The 17,361-nt window shown below is 52.3% G+C and overlaps 1 protein-coding gene across 17 annotated transcripts in view; it reads right to left on the reverse strand.

Moving 5' to 3' along the window:
• Positions 1–174: 174 nt before the first annotated feature.
• The window catches only part of Mcf2l (MCF.2 cell line derived transforming sequence like), a 145,812-nt gene continuing 128,625 nt past the window's right edge, over positions 175–17,361 (reverse strand). For 9 of the 17 annotated variants that reach the window (XM_085844183.1, XM_085844184.1, XM_085844185.1 and 6 more), the window contains 19 exons: positions 16,959–17,032; positions 16,646–16,722; positions 15,071–15,137; positions 13,766–13,881; positions 12,806–12,875; positions 11,013–11,105; positions 10,826–10,918; positions 10,029–10,154; positions 8,983–9,204; positions 8,763–8,855; positions 7,714–7,792; positions 7,529–7,595; positions 6,926–7,041; positions 6,590–6,682; positions 5,724–5,798; positions 3,163–3,284; positions 2,458–2,570; positions 1,888–1,991; positions 175–1,748 (listed from right to left, as the gene is read on the reverse strand). In XM_085844183.1, coding sequence (XP_085700309.1) covers positions 1,663–1,748; positions 1,888–1,991; positions 2,458–2,570; positions 3,163–3,284; positions 5,724–5,798; positions 6,590–6,682; positions 6,926–7,041; positions 7,529–7,595; positions 7,714–7,792; positions 8,763–8,855; positions 8,983–9,204; positions 10,029–10,154; positions 10,826–10,918; positions 11,013–11,105; positions 12,806–12,875; positions 13,766–13,881; positions 15,071–15,137; positions 16,646–16,722; positions 16,959–17,032 — 1,886 coding nt within the window. In that variant the 3' untranslated portion in view covers positions 175–1,662. Of the gene's footprint in view, positions 1,992–2,457; positions 2,571–3,162; positions 3,285–5,723; positions 5,799–6,589; positions 6,683–6,925; positions 7,042–7,528; positions 7,596–7,713; positions 7,793–8,762; positions 8,856–8,982; positions 9,205–10,028; positions 10,155–10,825; positions 10,919–11,012; positions 11,106–12,805; positions 12,876–13,765; positions 13,882–15,070; positions 15,138–16,645; positions 16,723–16,958; positions 17,033–17,361 lie in introns of all 17 variants that reach the window. The other 8 variants (XM_085844186.1, XM_085844191.1, XM_085844189.1 and 5 more) reach the window with 4 other exon arrangements.

Genomic DNA, 17,361 nt, shown 5'->3' on the forward strand with positions numbered 1-17,361 from the left:
GCCTCTGCTTCCTGAGTGTTGGGATTAAAAGCATGAGCCACCATGCCTGGCCAAAACATGACATTTTAAAGTGTCCTTATGAGGACAAGTTCCCAAAGGAAGGTGGCTTTTTCAAAACAGGCTGGGCAGATATGTCCTACGATTCTTCCTGCATAACACATACACCAGAAATGCTACTGAGTCTTTGCACGTTTTTTATTTTATTACCATTCTCTGAAGGTGTAGCCAGTAATGGCTTGGCAAGCCATAGGGCAGGGAGGAGGGTGTTTTTCCTGGACATACAGTGGTGAACGAGCCTCGGTGGCCTCCCATGGCAGCAGGGTGAGGAGACAGGGAGGGACCGTAAAGTGACACATGTTCAGCAGCGTGAGACCATAAATACATCCTTTACACCAAGATCCTATGTACACACGTGAACATATATACACACATATAAAAATATCTGCCCTACTAGGCACAGAGAGTTTCCAAAGAACAGAATTTGTTTCTGAAACACACAAGAAAGCAGAAAACAACAGTTTGTGGCAGTTCTGCCGTGACTTGAATGGAGGCTGCAGGTCCCCGCCCTCCCCCATTACCTCAGCTGCAGCCCCTCCTGCTGTAGGGCAGAGTGGACGGGGCTAGGAGAGGGGAAGTGGGGCCTGCCCTGACATGGAGAGGCAGCCAGTGCCTGAGTTGCTGAGGATGGCTGACAGCATGGAGTTATACATTTTCTTTAAAAATAATAAAAATATCCTAATTTAATGATGTTCTTTTAAAAAACAGAGAGTCTCCTTTATATTGTAGAAAAGAAGGCTAATATTTTAAATTATACTTTACATTTCTTGTGAAAACAAAACCTATGCAGATGCAAGACTTCCAATGATTTCCAACTGCTTTTGGTGGAGGACATGCCCCCTGGCTGCCCAGGAGGACACGCCCCCTGACTGACCAGGCCTTCCTGCACCTGTATTCCAGGGAGTGCCAGGTCTCAGCGAGAGTGCCCCAGAAATCAGTTAGTTGTATAAACAACGTGCTTTGATGTAAACCCCAGTAACAAAAAATAGTTTTATATCAAATACAGTATCAAATTGTCATTTCATGTAAACACAGTGATTCTTGGTTAAAGTTTTGAGGCCAGAGTACCACAAAAAAATGGCCATGGGGTTAATCCCTGTTTAAAAAAAAACAATCAAAAACTTATAAAAGACAAGAGTCCCTTGATCCCCCTCTTAGGCTGTTGGTAGCAAACTGTTCACTCCTGTTAGAAGTGGCTTCCTCAGGGTCATGTTGCCGTAGAAAGCACCAGAGAGGCCAGGACACCTTAGAGAGGCTGCACAGCAGGGGCTGTTGGCTGCCTCCCAGCTTCCTGCACAGGGGTCTCCTGACCCACAGCCCCGCCTCTGTCCACTCTGGAGTCTCTGAAGAAGCTTTGGTGGTGAACTGTTGTCTCCTGGCATCTGCATATGCAGCGGGGTCCTGGTTCCAAGGCCCCAATGTCCTCTGAAGCCCATGGCTGACAGGGGCCTCCTGTTTCCAGAGATCTCGGAGCACCATCCCCTCCCAAACTAAGCAAGCCCAAGCAAAAATAAAAATTAAAAAAAAAAAAACCAAAAAACTTAGAGATTTGCATGCTGGTCTACTGCACGGTGACCTCGAGTGCCTGCCACAGGGGCCTGGCCACTATCCCTGGAGCTCGGAGAAGGGAGCAGGGTAGCCCTCGCTGAAGCTGGATGAGCTGCTCAGCACGGCTGACCCTGGGCTGGAGTCTGCGGGAAACCAGTGGAGACAGGCTTCGGCCCTGGCCCTTTGCTCTGCACACCTAGAAACCCCTCTGCTTTTAAACAGGCTCTGGGCTGAGGATCTCGGCAGGCTCAGGGCACAGCTGGCGCGCACAGTGGGTCTTACCTGAGCTGCTCAGACACTGGGCTGAAATGGATTTGCCCAGGAGGGTGGATAGGCTGCTGGCTGGCACCCATCCCTCCTTGCTGCTGGTCAGGTCCCGAACATACCTGAAAGAAGAAGTCACTGGCTGTAATGTTCCACAGGCCCCCAATCTGTCGCTGGGTGCCTCTGAGGTGGGCAAATGGATGCGTCTGAGGTGGGAACATACAGAGACATGTCTGAGGTCAGAATACACAGGTTACCTCTGAGGTGGGAACGCACAGATCATGTCTGAGGTGGGATCACACAGGGACATGTCTGAGGTAGGAACAAGTAGGTCATGTCTGAGGTGGGAATCACACAAGAACATGTCTGAAGTAGGAACACACAGGTCATTCGTGTGTGAGGGACATGTCTGAGGTAGGAACACATAGGTCATGTCTGAAGTAGGAATCACACGGACATGTCTGAGGTGGAAATCACACAGGGACATATCTGAGGTAGGAACACACATGGTCATGTCTGGGTAGGAACACACAGGTCATTTGTGTGTGAGGGACATGTCTGAGGCAGGAGAGTTTACCGCCATCTTACCAGAGGCCCTCAGTGCCTTCTTCCACTACCTCCACCATATCTCCACTCCTCATGGCAAGGGTGTCAGGGCCCCCTTTCTCATCATCCATCACCACTGTGTATTTACCCGGCACCTGAGGGTGACAAGGGATAGGGCTGAGGTTTCATCCTGTTGGCACTCCCCCCTCCCAGCGCCAGCAGCCCCCACAACACACCTATCCTCTATCTCTGTCTGTTCTCTACCTCTATCACCAGCTATACACTAGCAGCAGCGCCCACATTAGAACTAGCAAGGGGAAGACCAGTGTAGTGTTGGGGTTCTGCCACTTGTAGAGGTTTTGGTGAGATTTCTGGCTTAAACTGAAAGACTCCTAGTGTTAGGGAGATGATATAATTCATATTGTGGCCATGTTAAAAAATAAAAACGGGTGTATCAATGTGTCCACATTACTACCTGTCTTTACAGGCTTGGCTAGAACATTCTACCAATGTGAACTATGCGTAAGTATGGACTGTCCCCTTAAGAAGGGGTAAACCATGCCTGTGCTCTAGCAGAGGCAGGGGGCACACGGTGCCATGGGGCTGTGGGTAGTGGACAGTGATCTAAGTGAGCACTGGGTATCTCTAGATGATGAACAGTGGCTGCAACAGAGGGCCCAGGCCAGGATGTATCCTCACTAGACACAGGGACCCACTCAGGGACACCCATAGGGAGGTCATGGTTACCAGCTTCTTAGGGCCCACTCCCCCGTCTTCCTCAGCATCAGAGGAGTTGATGAGTTCCTCAGCACTGGACCAGCCTCCGTCCTCCTCAGGGGCCTCCAGGGAGTGGGATGTTTTGCTCCAGCCTAGGAGAAACAGTGTCGTGTGAGGTATGTGCACACACACACACACACACACACACACACACACACACACTGCAGTCACCATTACCCAAGTGTATTCGATCTGAGGTCCACAGACCCCTTGGAACGTGTATCTGTGGGACTCTGAACTTAAGTCTACCATCTTCCTAGGTTCATTGAACTGTGTGGTATGTGACAGTTTTCTGTCACTGGAATCATCTGCTTAGACTCCCCACTGGTTCCTACACTGTTATAAAATGCTGGCTCCATTCTGCTGTGATTGCATAGCACAGGGAGACGCAGTATGAGAGTGCCCATGCCTATTTTGCTATTTGCTGGGCCACTCTAAGGGGTAAGATGAGGCCCAGAACTCCCCTAGACATTTCTACCTTCTTCAGGCCCCTGGCCCTACTAAGCTCACCTACTTTAAACCTTATAGCAAACCCCATAAAGGGATGCTCTCTTCAGATAAAACTTCCGATGGGCAATACCTACTTGGCCGCCAGGAAAAACAATTCCCAGCAAGAATGACCAAGTAAATCCCTGACCTGTGAGATACACAAGTTAATGACCAGGACTACATTAAGCCATGTATTGGCAGTCTAGCAATGATAGAGCCCCAGCCCTGCCTCCTGGCAAATCCACTGGATTGGCCAGTGGGTCCCCGAATTTCCTACTGCTTCATTCTTGTTTATCTTGATGTATGCGCCAAAGGATATTACAGTATTTCCCATACTGCAGAGATGGAGATCATAAACTCCTATTGAGTAAATTCTTCAGACAGTAATAGGTTGGAGCAAGTACCCTGTCCTACTGGGTACTGAATAGTCACTGGATGACACTGGAGGACACATCATCACACAAAAAGCACAGCAAGGAAGGCCAGCTTGCTTGTTGGATCCAAGGCTAGGCATACCTGACATCATATGGTACTAGATGCTGGTGCAGTGTGGTTCTTCCTTGTAAGAGGATGCAGGGGTGTGATGGGATTACAAAATAGCCCCCATGAAACCAGGGCAACAAAGAAACTGTTAGCTCTGCCACCGCTCCAGAGCTGAGCGTGCCCAGGGACCCTGGTAAGCCTCTCTGTCTTCCTAGGAAACAGCTGGGCCTAGACACTTCCCAGCTACCAGATATGCAGGCTCAGAGCCCACCCCACCATGGCAGGAACAAGTGGAGCCCCTCTGTCTACCTCCCTAAGGCCTGGGGACAGCTGTGCACTTGGTCCTGGGAAGTGTCATGTCAGGCTTGCATGTAAGTTAAGAACTGATTTCTAGAGGTTCCCAGCTATAGTCATCTATCTCCCTTCTTGCTCTAAGACACGTGCAAGAAGCCTGACTCAATTGTCTTTTCCCCTCCAACCACCTCTACAGTGCTTACACGGGGGCCTCTACCTGAGCAGAAGGACTGTTGGAGCAGATGAACACTTCTAAGTACACAACTTTCCATCATCAGAGCCCACCCAGCGGGTCACAAACTATAAAGAAACCGTTGCCTTCCTTAGCGTGTCTGAGACGCTTCAATCAGCTCAAGCTTTGGCAGCTGCCATAACTGAAGTGTCTGTGACCAGATCAGCACCAGGCCACAATGCTGTCAGTAGTATTGGACACTCTGTTAACAGGGAGCCTGGCATGCTGCTCTGGCAGTTTCCAGGGAGCAGAAGCGAGACACGTACATGAAAGGATTTACAAGTATTGATGACTGCAGATTAGGGGGGGGGGATCACTCTCTTTGGAGGATGCTGGGACACTGCATGAGAACGTTAGGCTCTGTACAATGCCCCCCTCAGGCGTGGCCTGCATCTGCACCCACTTCTGTAGAAGGCAGTGCATGATGGAAGGTAGGAAGGATGGGGAACACTAAGCTGGAACGAGGTGGGAACAGCATTTGGCACACCGGTTGGGGAATTGGGGCTTGGAGCATCGTTTGGGGGTAGGGTAAGTCTGGTATCATGCTGAGGGTGCTCCTGGGAACCCTCTCCTGGAATCTGAGATCCTTGAGGGACAATGGAGGATTTGGGAGAAGGACACAGAGACTCAAGGCCCTGAGTGTAGCTGACTCCAGTGGCCCATGTGAGTTACCGTCCGCCTGGAGCAAAGACTTGATCTTGCAGCTTCTTTCTACCCAGAAGAACTGGGCTGGCTGGTGACTCGGGGGAGGGTGTTGGTACTGTGACCCTTGAACAGGGCACCTGTAGCCTGCACCAGCACTGAGTGATAAATCTCAGTGAAAAGCTGGTCAGCTAAGCTGGGCCTGTGCTTGCCAACCATGGGCTAAGGAGCCAGCAGGAATGTGGCATCTGTCAGCATCTGTTACTAGGCTTCAAGCTGTGACCCATCAGTTACTACTGCTCCTGGCTCATCTGATCTACTTGCTTTCATCCTAGGTGCCCTGCACAGCCAGACAGCATGCTGGGCTGGGGTTCAGGGGCTGCAGCGCTACCTCGCAAACCAAAGGGAGTCGGGTCGCTCTTTACTTCGTGCCGCTTAGCTTTTTTGTCAGGACTGGTCGGAGAGGCTGCAGGAAGAGGAAGAGGCAAAAATACAACAGTAGAGAGAAAGCTGAAGAACTATCGAGTGAGTGGAGGAGGCAGGTGAAAGGTTGGCGAGATGAAATGACTGAGGGTTCTCACAGGGAAGGGGAGAGGTCCAGACAGCAGAGGTGGGAGATGGTGGCCTTAGCCGTCAGTCATCCTCTTAGGGGCTGCCCTCAGCTCTGCTTTAGAAAGAACCAGCTTCTTCGGCTCAAGTTTGAAGCCAGGCAAGAATTATAAATTGGGGAGCACATTAGTTCTTTGAATGCCTGTCACCTGGGGAGAGCTGGACTGTTGGGAGGGATCCCTGTGCAGAGCTGAAACACACCAGGGCTTTGGTCACTGAAGAGCATCCCCAGGTGACCAGTCTATTTCAGCTCTCAGTTAAAAGGCTTCTTTGCCACTGTTCACTGGCAAAAACACCCCAGAAGACGCCTGACCATGGTAATCAGCACTTGAGGGTCACAACAGCAAGAAAGGCAGAGGCCTGCAGAGCTGACAGGAAAATGTGAAGTGAGGCAGAGGGAGAAGGGGCAGAAGACGTCAGACTGGAAAAGTGGTTAACAGCTCCAGTTCTTAGGAGGCTGCACTCATAAAGTTGGCTCTCTCTGTATCCAAAAGGCACCCCTAAAAGATAACGTCAGGCATTTGTATCTACACAGCATTGGTGGGCACGAATGACAGGGTGAGAAATGGGCTCGTGCGGCTGCATGTGGTGCCAGAGGTCACCACAGGAAGATGGTGTGGAAGGCAGTGGGGGGCACTGCCTCTTTACCTTTCTGACCTTTGAGGTTAGCCAAGCCCTGCAGCGTGAAGCGCTTTCTGGAAAGCGCAGAGCTTTCAGAGGTAGAACTAGGGACCGCATCGTCTAGGAGGGAGAGACAGAGTGCAGAGATAGCATCTGGGAGGGAGGATGGCAGGGGCAAGGGGCCATGGCCCCATGCTCAGGAAGGTGGGCAGAGCAGTTGAACATCCTAGGGTGCACCTGGTGGAGGTACCCGGTGACCACAAATGAGGGGGTCTCCTTCTATGTGACCTGGGTTCTCCCATGCTGACCGCTGGGCATTCCAGGAGCAGTGTCTGAAAGGCTCATACTGCAGTCGACACTCACCTTTGCCCTTCTCAGGGGGCTTTGGTAACGATGAGCTCACGTAGCCTTCCAGGCTGAGTGGGTCCGTCTTCCGGTCTTCGAGCTTCTTGACATTTCTTGTGTTCCCTTTCGTGGGACTGAAGGCATCAGTGACCCATAGAGAAAAAATCAGTATGTTGGTTAGTGTCTTAGGGCATTAAGACATCTTGGCTTCTAGACTGTCTTCCGAGTGCTGTCCCTCATTCAAAGTTGGTGACCAACTGTCACCTGGCTGTACCACTGGCATGCTGACTATCTTGAGAGGTAATCCACAAACAGGCAGCTGTGAAGCAGGGGACTTGCAGAGGAAGTTAGGACTAGGGACAACACCCTCAGGCCTGATATTCAGGTATAAACCACTGGTACAACATCTCCAGGTGACGCTGGAGGACCTTGTGCAAACTCCTCTCAGTGACACAGTAAGTAAACTGTGGTGTTTACGGAAGTATTACTATTCTTCCTTATGTTTTATTCTGTAGCCTCAGTAGATCCTTTCGCCACAGTGTCCTGTGTGCTGGGATTCCAGACATGCCCAGTAAGAAACTCTGCTCCCTCGGCTTCTGAGTGATACCCATGCAAGCTCACCTGGTGCTGGATGGCGTGGGCAAAGGAAGGCTGTGGGACTGCTCCAGGGCTCGGTGCTGGCTGGCCTCTGTTGGGGGAGGGGCAAGGGACACACACCAGTTATCAGTGGGAACTGAGCATCAGTGCACTCGCAGGCATTGGCAAAGGCACATGAGAAAGCATGCAGAAGCCAAAGGCAGCCTCACCCCGGCAAGCCTGCAGCTGGCTGGTCAGCACCTTCCGAATCTCATTCACCCACGCTGCTTTAATCTCTGGGGTTGGCGCCTGCCCCAAAAGAGAAATGGGAGCCAGTGATCAGAAAAACACACTGCAGTTTCCACCAGACTCCCTCAAGGAGAATCCTAGGAACCAAGGGACCCCTGTGTATGGAGCAGGAGCAAGTGGTGGGAATGTCCCTTTTAGGGTCTCTCTGTAGTACAGGACTGGCTGCAAAAGGCCATGGTGTCCAGGGCACGGTAAAGACAGCCAGTTACTAGCAGAAGGCCACCTCTTCTGCAGATGCTGGTGTGCTGGGCTAGTGGCATGGCCTGCAGTGCAGGTCTCCCAGATGTGTCCTCTATTTGACTGTGTTTTAGGTGACAGGCACAACAGTGAGTCTCAAACTCACACAGGTAGCCAGATGGGTGTGACCAGGCTGAGAGTGTCACCTGTGGCCAGGACTGCTGTCCTGTGTTAGTAAAGTGGTCTGAAGCCTAGCTTGAATACTATTGTCAGGACAGCTGCTGGGCCCAAACCTTGATTCAGGTCTGTGTGGCCTGCTGGGCTGGGTATAAAACTGGAAGGCACACTGGCGCTGCCACACCTCTGTGGCCACTATGTGCTGAGGACAAGTGGAGGGCACAGCTGTGTTGGGTTAGGACCTGTATGGAGTCCTTAGGTTCTTGACAGGTTCATGGGGAGGATGCTATCACCTGAGCCTATATACTGTAGCTCTGCCCTCTCTCCCATGGGCCAATAAGGACCGGTGTGCCATACATTCTACCAGACAGCCAGGCTGTGTGGACAAATTTCTCCAGGACAATTGAGAGGTGTGAGAGCCAGAGGCATTTCTGGAAGTCACCTTCTAGTACCCTAGCTGTGTTGCCTAGCACATCTTGTGTCCCAGTACAGTAGCTTCTGCTTCTGAGGGGTGCATCCATGAAGGCTGTTGACCTGGTTCTCACTCGAAGTCTCTCACTGCCCACCCTGGAGAGGCCCAAGAGAGCCCTTGGCTCCTGGTTTGCAGGGCAGGTACCTGAATGATGTAAACCTCCTCCCTTGCGTTGTACCAGATCTCGAACTTCTTGGTGTCACCCTTCACGTTCTCTGTGATGCCGACAGCCGTCATCTGGCAGGGGTAGGAAAAGACAGGCATCAGCATGCATCCAGAGACGTGGAAGCTGATGGAGCCCTTGAGGGTGGGGTAAGGACTAAGGATGGTGGGAGCCCCTCCTAGAGCTGTTCGAGTCACTCACATTCAAGGACTGCTTGTAGCTGTAGGAAGGAGCCTTCTCGTACCCCTCCCCATTCTCCTCCCTCTTCTTGCAGAAGAGGACGGCCTTCTCGTGCAGAAACAGGTGCCGCTGCATGGGCTTGAACCTGGCTAGCTCCTTCACTTTGGTGTGGCCCTTCTTGTGGTCTGTCCACACGCTGAAGGAACCTTGCATCAGCAGCTTCCCCAGGTCGCCAAGGTTTCCCTGGGACACAGGACACACATTAGGCATGCATGGCAGGTGAACTTGGGAGGGCTGGCGTCCAGTATGCACTTGGAAGGCTGCACACTGTAGGGTTCTCCTTGCAGCACATTCCAGAGGGGTGGGTTTGGGGAGGTGGGAAAAGATTGGATAGTTGCTGCAGGGCTTGGGGGAAAGAGGAGGCATAGCATGGAGGAGCCATGAGACACTACTGTGGTGGAGAAGGGACAGCACTTGGAACCCTAACGCACAGCAGACTCAGCTAAACCACATGTCCCCACAGCCCAACCGGTGTCACAGGTGTGTCATGAGGCAGAGGCAGGGATGGGGTTTATGGAATCTGAGCTCCACATACAACTGACATAAATCTAAAACTATTAAAAAAATACAATCTAGCCATTAAAAAAACCAGAAAATGAATGTTAAGTAGACATTCAGAGAAGCAAAACCCTTCTATGTGGACTTGAGGTGGGCCTATAAAGAGAAGTTTACCCTAGGCAACCACCTGTCACCAGCCACTGGACCACACACCTCATCATATAAAACAGAGGGTCCCAGTGCTGTCCAGGAAGTAGGCAGGAGGAAAGAGGTTTCAGGGGCATCCCTCACCCTCCTAGGGGAACCGTCTTGGTCTGCTCCATATATGGACAAGCACTTGAATCAGAGCCTGGGGCTGCCTGAGGCCCAGGGCCATGTGTTCACTTCAAGACACAGGGAGCTTGGAAGTATTGCTAGGATTTCCCTATCAAACTGCTTATGAGACAAGGACCAAGCTAGGACAAAGGCCAGCGTATCCTCGGCACCACAGTGCCACCATGGGGCCTTACATCATAGCCAGTGATGGCGATGAGATGCATGGAGTCGTTCACCGCCTTGAGGATGCCCAGGATGGAGCTCAGCGCCTCCTGCAGGTCCTCTGCCCCTTCACAGTGCTTGCTGTACTTCAGCATTTCCTGAGGGGAAATGTGAGGAGATGCAGTTAGAGACCAGGATCTCTCTTCTCCACTACGAGCAGCTGGCTGTCTTTCAGACTCCAGGCAAGGCCTGAAGATGGAGTCCTGGGAGTCTGGTGTGGCCCCCGGACAGACACCAGCACACCAACACCAGATTCCTGCTGCTTGTCAGGACGTCGCTTTACATCCTCCCAGAAGCTGGGATGACAGACGGACAGACAGCTGGGGTCTGCGGAGCAGGAGCTGCCTGGCTGGAAAGGTGCACCCTTGCCTCCCGCTTGCTGCCATGGCCCTGCTAAAGGCACAGGGATACAAACCCTTTCCTGTCCTGCCACACTGAGCTAACTCTAAGCCAGAGACTCCTCACTTTCCTCTGTGCTAGGGACCAACAGGACAGGCAGGGATCAGCTCTCATCCCCTTCATGGAGAGGCTTGTAGGCCATCAAGCCTCTTGTAGCTCCTAGTATAGCTGGCCATGGGCAGGTACCTGGCACTCTGCGATGTTCAGCACACAGTAGGTCCATACAAATGGTTCAATGAATTGGAGCCACAGCAAGTGGCTCATAAGAGTTCCCTTGGGCCTAGGGTTAGGGCTCGGTGAGCCCTGTAGATGCCTGACCAGCAGAGCAGGCAGGTGTGGCTGATACAGGGTGGTGGCCCTGGAGGCTCACCTTGAGCAGCAGCTGGTACTTGGTTATCCTCTGCACAGGTTTCAGCAGGTAGGAGTCCAGGCTCAGCTTGTGGTCCAGCTTCTTCTGACACTCCTGCAACCACCAAACACTTGGTCACACCAGGCCACGGCTCTGTCCACGGCCCCGGGGAAGGAAATACTAGTGGGGGGAGGGGCTCGGGACCAACCTGGAAGAAGGGGCAGTCAGAGCACTGCCTCCACAGGCTCTCGGAGCGTGGCTTGTTCTGACAGTACTTCTCATAGATCTGGAACTCCTCCATCTGCAGCCAGGGTGGGGGTGGGGGGACAAAGAGCACAGACTGCTTCTCTGCCATGCTAGGCAGCCTTCTGAACCCAGAGCGGAAGCTGCTGCTTGCAGGCCAACTCCCCCAGTCAGCACTGCTGCGCACGAACATCCGAGCTTTATAGTCTAACCCCCTAGCCGCTGAACACTCACAGCCCAGAAGGTGGAGAGAGGGCTCTGCCCAGAGGTGGTTGGCAGTACAATCTGTTTATTTACTGAAAATTCCAGGGTGCTCTCAGGCAGTTTTGCAAATGATATAGATTATTTTGTAGACTACACATGAGCAAACTGAAGAGATTGCTCAGTGGTTAAAAGCACTGGTCAGGGGCTGGAGAGATGGCTCAGCGGTTAAGAGCACTGACTGCTCTTCCTAGAGGTCCTGAGTTCAATTCCCAGCAACCACATGGTGGTTCATAACCATCTGTAATGAATTCCCATGTGTCTGAAGACAGCTACAGTGTACTCATATACATTAAGTAAATAAAATCCTTGGGGTGGGGGGAAGCACTGGCTGCTCTTGCAGAGGACATAGGTTCAGTCCCCAGCATCCACATGACCACTCACAACTGTTGGTACTCCAGTTCAAGGGGGATAGAGCATCCTCTTCTGACTTCTGTACACACACACACACACACACACACACACACACACACACAGCATACATACATACATACACTTAGACACTCACATACGCATATTAAAAATAAAACTGAATATTTTGTAAAATCAAATTGCCCCTGGGTGCTCAGGGGATGTAGGATTCCCTGGGATGTGGCTAGGTCTAGAATAGAGTGCTCTGAGGGTTGCAGATGATTTGGGGGTACAGCAGGCTCTAGGTCTTTAATGGACATAGGGTACATATGGCTATAGGTCACAGAAGTTCCTGGGGTATTGATGTATTTAAAATGCATGGGGCTCTGAGATAAAGACTGTGTGGGGATACAGTTTAGGACATATTTGGGAATGCAGATAGTGTTGGCCATATGGTTCTGAGGCATGAAATAGGCTTAGGAACATAACCTTGATGGTTTGTGGGTGCAGAGGACCACAGGGCAAGGGTAGTCTCCATGGTGCTCATGACATTGCTCTGTTTTCTCGTGTCAGCGACCTCTCAGAAGGGAGGTGTGAATCTGGCACAGCTCACAGTGCTGAGAGAAGTTATGTATGCATTCCGCTCTTTCTGCTCAAAGCATTTCCACGCGCCCCTCTCTTAAACTCATCCCCACTACCCTATGAGGGAAACACCTGTAATTCTTAAGAGGAGAAGATGGCTGCAGAGAGAGCCCAGCCTTTTCCAGTGTTGTTCAGCAAGCAAGGCTTAGGTAACGACAAACCAAACCACAAGGAAAGTTCGGCCACATTGGGCCGCAGAAACAGTGACTCCAGTACTCCCAACCTTGTACCTGATGGTTTTCCTCTTTTTCAGAAGCAGTCATTAGCCCTAAAAGCAAGATCCCACTTTCCCCTCCTTTCTCACTACACTGGAGACGCTGTGCTGTCTGATTTCAGCTGCAGTGGGAGCTAAAGAAATTAGTGGTTAGCAGTACTGATGAAGCAGGCAAGCCACCATACACACTGTGTGATATGAAGGCACCAGGGGCTCCCACACATACTTAGTGATGCAGGTTCAGGGCCCCTCAGAGGAGCCCTGAAAGACACGCAGTTAGAGATACATACCCTTTCCAGAAAGCACCTCCCCACCAGCTCTGGGCAGTCTATGCAGCTCTCCAGCTCCCGCAGGAATATTCTGTAGGAGAGGGTGTCAGTGACAGTGAACACAGCAGGATCAGGTGACACTGTCTTCCAGAGACCCAGAGCAATCTCGTCACAGTGTGCCAGTAACTCCCCACTAGCCTGGGAGCTTGCAGCACACATCGGTCCCTGGCTCCTCAGTGCTCACAGCCCAGCTGTTTCGCTTTATCTGGCCTTGTACTTCATACTAAAGTTGGAGCTGCCCTTCTTGGAGCAGAGGTGAGAAGGTGGGCAGAGTTGGGGATAGAACACTCAAAGGCTTTGTAGATCCTACATATGCTGGCTATGAGCTTGTGGGCTTTCTGGGATCCACCAAATCCCCTCTGTGCTTCCTGTCTAAACATTGACTTGACCTGTCCGCTGAGGTGGTTCCAGGAGAGGAAGGCTACTTAGGGTCCACTGCAGTTTGAAGCCACTGGGGCCAAGTCAAGGACTGGCCTCAGTGATGCTAAAGGGAAGGTTCTGAGCAGTGGCATGAGGACAAGGTGAGTGGAATACACTGGAGGGCAGCTGCTTCCATCATAAGCCTGGAGATCCTGCTGAAGGACCTGGCCTTTGGAGGTCCCAAGTGTTATAGAGGAACCACAAGGGCCAGACTGCTTCCCAGAACCTTATCCGCCCAGCAGGCTGCGTGCCTATCGTCCAGCCACCTTAGGCATGAACCAGCAGGACAATGGCTCACAAAGGTGCTCAGAGGGAGAATGCATCATGGGCACCTACTACATGCACCTTGGCTCTCTGGGAGTCTCCCTGAGATTTGTTCCCAGCCAGCATCCCAGGGCTGTGGATCCCTGCTCCCTGAAGGCAGCCATGCCAGAAGCAAGGGATCACAGGGACTCCATGCATCTTCGTCTGATGCGTCTCCATCTGGCTGAAGTGTCCTACCTGTTGTGAAAGTGATAGATTTCCTCCATGTTTCCAAACAGAATGTTCTTCTTGTTTTGCAGGCCTGTTGAGATGAGGTGTGCCATCAAGGGGTTATCCATCTCTGCGGCATAGCCCTGCAAGGGAGGGGAGGAGGGCTTCAGCCAGGAGAGCCATGCCTGCAGCTGACAGGAAGCATGGCGGGCTTGGGACTACTGAGTGTGAGTACTGGGATCCAGGGACCCTTCCTCAACGCTTTAAGTGAGCCAAGGGAGGAGGAGGGACTCAGTGGTGAGTGCTCGTCTGGCACGCACGCTGTCCTGAGTTCCATCCACAGAACCACAGAGACAATGAACCCGGAGGTGCTGCTCTAATCTGCCCATGCTTGCCTGCAGTGGTCATCTGGAAAAGGCTCACACAGCATACGTGACTACAGACAGCACCCAGTGTGGACACAGGTTGGGGGGGGGGACCCAGCTTCCTTTCTGACCTTTCTATCCAGGTGTAACCTACACAAGGCAGAGGCTGTGCTGCTCCTGTGCATATCCAAAATAACTTGCTCTTGATTTCCAGGTCATTACTGGGAAGACTCAGGACCCAGGGTCCCCTCCTCAAAATCCTCTTACTCCAGACCTGCCTTGTTCTGGAACTTTCTCTTTCTTCTTTGTATGTGTGTGCAACAGAGATGAGGCTGGGTCTCAGGCTATAGCCCATGTTGGCTTACACCTCATTATGTAGCCTAGGCTGGCTTTGAACTCACAGTGATTCTCCAGGCTTAGCTCTAGAGTGCTAGGATTACAGGGTGTACCACTACACCATACACAGAGCTGTGTGCACTGCTTCCTATGACCCCTACCACTGTCACTGAGGTCAATGTGGGCCATGTGTTTGCTATGTGCATGGGCAGCTCTTGTGGCTTTTGTATCTGCTCTTGGGCAGGTCCAGCCGCTCCCTGTTTGATGGACTTTTGAGCTGCTTTTGGTTTGGGCCTGATACAAGTAAACTGGCTATGAGCATTTTCACACACTCTGTTGTGGGCATAAGTCCTCACTTCTAACCATCATTTAAAAAAATCCTTTGTGCTTGTGATAAACGTGTGTGTGTATGGTGTGTATGTGTGTGTGCGCGCGCGTGCGCGTGTGTGAGTGTGAGCTAGGCAAGTCTCTTTTCAGATTTACATTGAGATGGGGTCTTCAGGAGGCCTTGAACTTACTCTATAGCCCAGGAAATATCGGCCTTTGTCAACAGGTCTAGCTCTAGCAACAATTTAAAAGTGGAGCCGTTGTGTGATGGCAAGCCTAGCACCTGGCACATGCCCGACCTCACCTCTAAGACACAGAGCAGCTCCTCCACGTAGGCCCGCTCCGTGTCCAGAAGCTCATTCATCACGTGTCTGTGGACAGGGCATGGGGAGCAAAGATGTTAGCGTGAGAGCAGCATCTGGAATCACTGAGTGAGTAACATATTTGTGAATGGAGAAATCATGGCATCCAGGACTTGCCCAGTATAGGGAGTTGTGGAGGAAGCTGGCTGCCCAGCTCCCACTGCCTTCTGGTTGATTTCTCTACCCACTTCCTGGCCTTTGAGGTCATCTGGACAGACTCCATGCCACCTGCACGCACACTAGTGAGTTGAGACACCCCTGCTTCCTTCTCAAGCCATTGGAGTCTCGCCAAGACATCTTTACCAGGAAGATCCTCCAACCCCTACCCCGGAGCCTCTGAATGGGTGTGGCTCTCCAGCTTCACCACCAGCCCCTACCCTGCACGTGAGAGCTACGGTGCCCACCACCTCAGCCCAGTGATGTGCCTAGCAGCTGTGGGGCCCAGGAGAAGATGAGGACAGGCTCACAAGGCATTCAGCCAGCCATGTCTTTCAGATACGAGGACCACCTGCCTATAGGCGATCTTCCCCTCATCCGCAGAGGCCACGGCCCCTGGGGTACCAGATTGAGACCTGGGTGTGGACTATTATAAAGCAGTCGATAGCCAAGTAACCAGGCCCTGTGTGTGAGCCTGGTTTAGCAGAGTAAAGAGCCTTGGGCCTGCTTCTCAGCCACACACTGCACAGGCGCAAGGGAAGCCACTTCAATCTCAGGCCCTGTGTGTGTGTTGCCCGGCCTGAACGCTTCACTGCTGTCTACCCCTCTTTGCCTCCTGCTCCTGTCTTGCATCAGAAGCCAGAAGTGGCAGGATGTTCCTCTCAGCTGGAGTTCTAGTTCCATAGTTCACTGTCCTGTGTCTCCTAAGAGGGACCCTGCTGAGCTTGTTTGGGACATCTGGAAACGCGCTGCCTGTGTGCAGCTGTTTGCTCCTGTGCTTCCAAGCGCATGTCTTCACTCTTACTGTGCATAGAGCAAACAGGAATAGTCAGGTAGGACAATGCAGGGCTGACCCTGAGGTCATGACCCCAGCTCCCTCCTGACACACCCCTGGGTGTTTTTTCTTCTCTGCAATTTTGCCCTCTTGTGTTCACACCATCTGGCCTGGATGCTCAGAGACCTCATGAGTGAAGGGACTCAGCGGAAGGTGATGGATAGGCAGGAGGGGACATTGTGAGTGTGGGCCTTCAGTATGTCACAGCACTCAGCTATTACTCTGCAGGTGCCCTTGTGGATAGGGTATGTGTTCCCATGTAGCAGAAGGTAGGCTACACAGTAAGGGCTCAGATGGTCACCTGCCCAGCCCAGACGTGTGTGTTCATGTGTGTGTCCTCTAGCTCTGTGTGTGTGTGCACGCGTGCACATGCAAGAGTGTGCACGAGTGTGCCCTCTAGCTCACATGTTTGTTTCCAGTCATCATATCCTTCCTGCTCTGTATGCTAAGGTCTAGGCGCTGCTTACCATCTTCCTGTTGCCAATACCCAGACACTCCCAGTCCCGCCTGCAGCACGGCCACTCACCTGCGCAGGATGGCCAGGCTCTCTTCCTCTTCCCCTGTGGAGCTGGTGCGGCCCTGCCGGGGTTCACTCATTTCGCTCTGGGGAGAGAACAGCATGCCGAGCTTGAGGATGAAATGCGCTCCTCAGGCACTGACCACCCAGCCTCCATCCCCATTTTGAATAGAGTCTGAGGAGGGCAAGTAGATGCCCCAGAGAACAAGAGACCCAGAGAGACAGAGCAGGTGGGCAACCAGGTCAGACCAGAGGAGGATGTGGAGTTGCTTTGCTCCGGCTCCGACAGGCACATGCAGGGTTGCTGCAGCATGAGCCTCACCTTGGCTCTCCTGTAGGGCCCTCTGCGGAGTGCGTTGCCCTCAGAGCTGGAGTTCTCAGAGCTTCGCCAGGAGCCTAGCATAGAAAGAGGCAGAGAGGGGAGTTAGCTCTGTGGAGAACTGCACCCAGAGGGGAAAGGGAAGAGAAGAAAGGGTTACAGCAATAAGGATGGGAGAGAAAGGTGATCGGTGGTTGGGGGATGTTGGCTGGGGCCACTACAGCCCCTAGATTGGGAATAGCTATAGCGGACAGGAGACTGTGGACATGAGGGAGGGAACTATCACACGCACCTTAGAAACCTTGGAACCCCTTGCTTAGGCCATCTCCCCACCTAGCCTCCACCACACAGACTGATGGTGGTGTGCTTCTCCAGGTCATCTGTGTATGCCACTGGCCCACACAGA

This window comes from Mus caroli, unplaced genomic scaffold (genome assembly GCF_978045245.1).
Source record: "Mus caroli unplaced genomic scaffold, Mus_caroli_1 scaffold_10, whole genome shotgun sequence".
NCBI lineage: Eukaryota > Metazoa > Chordata > Mammalia > Rodentia > Muridae > Mus > Mus caroli.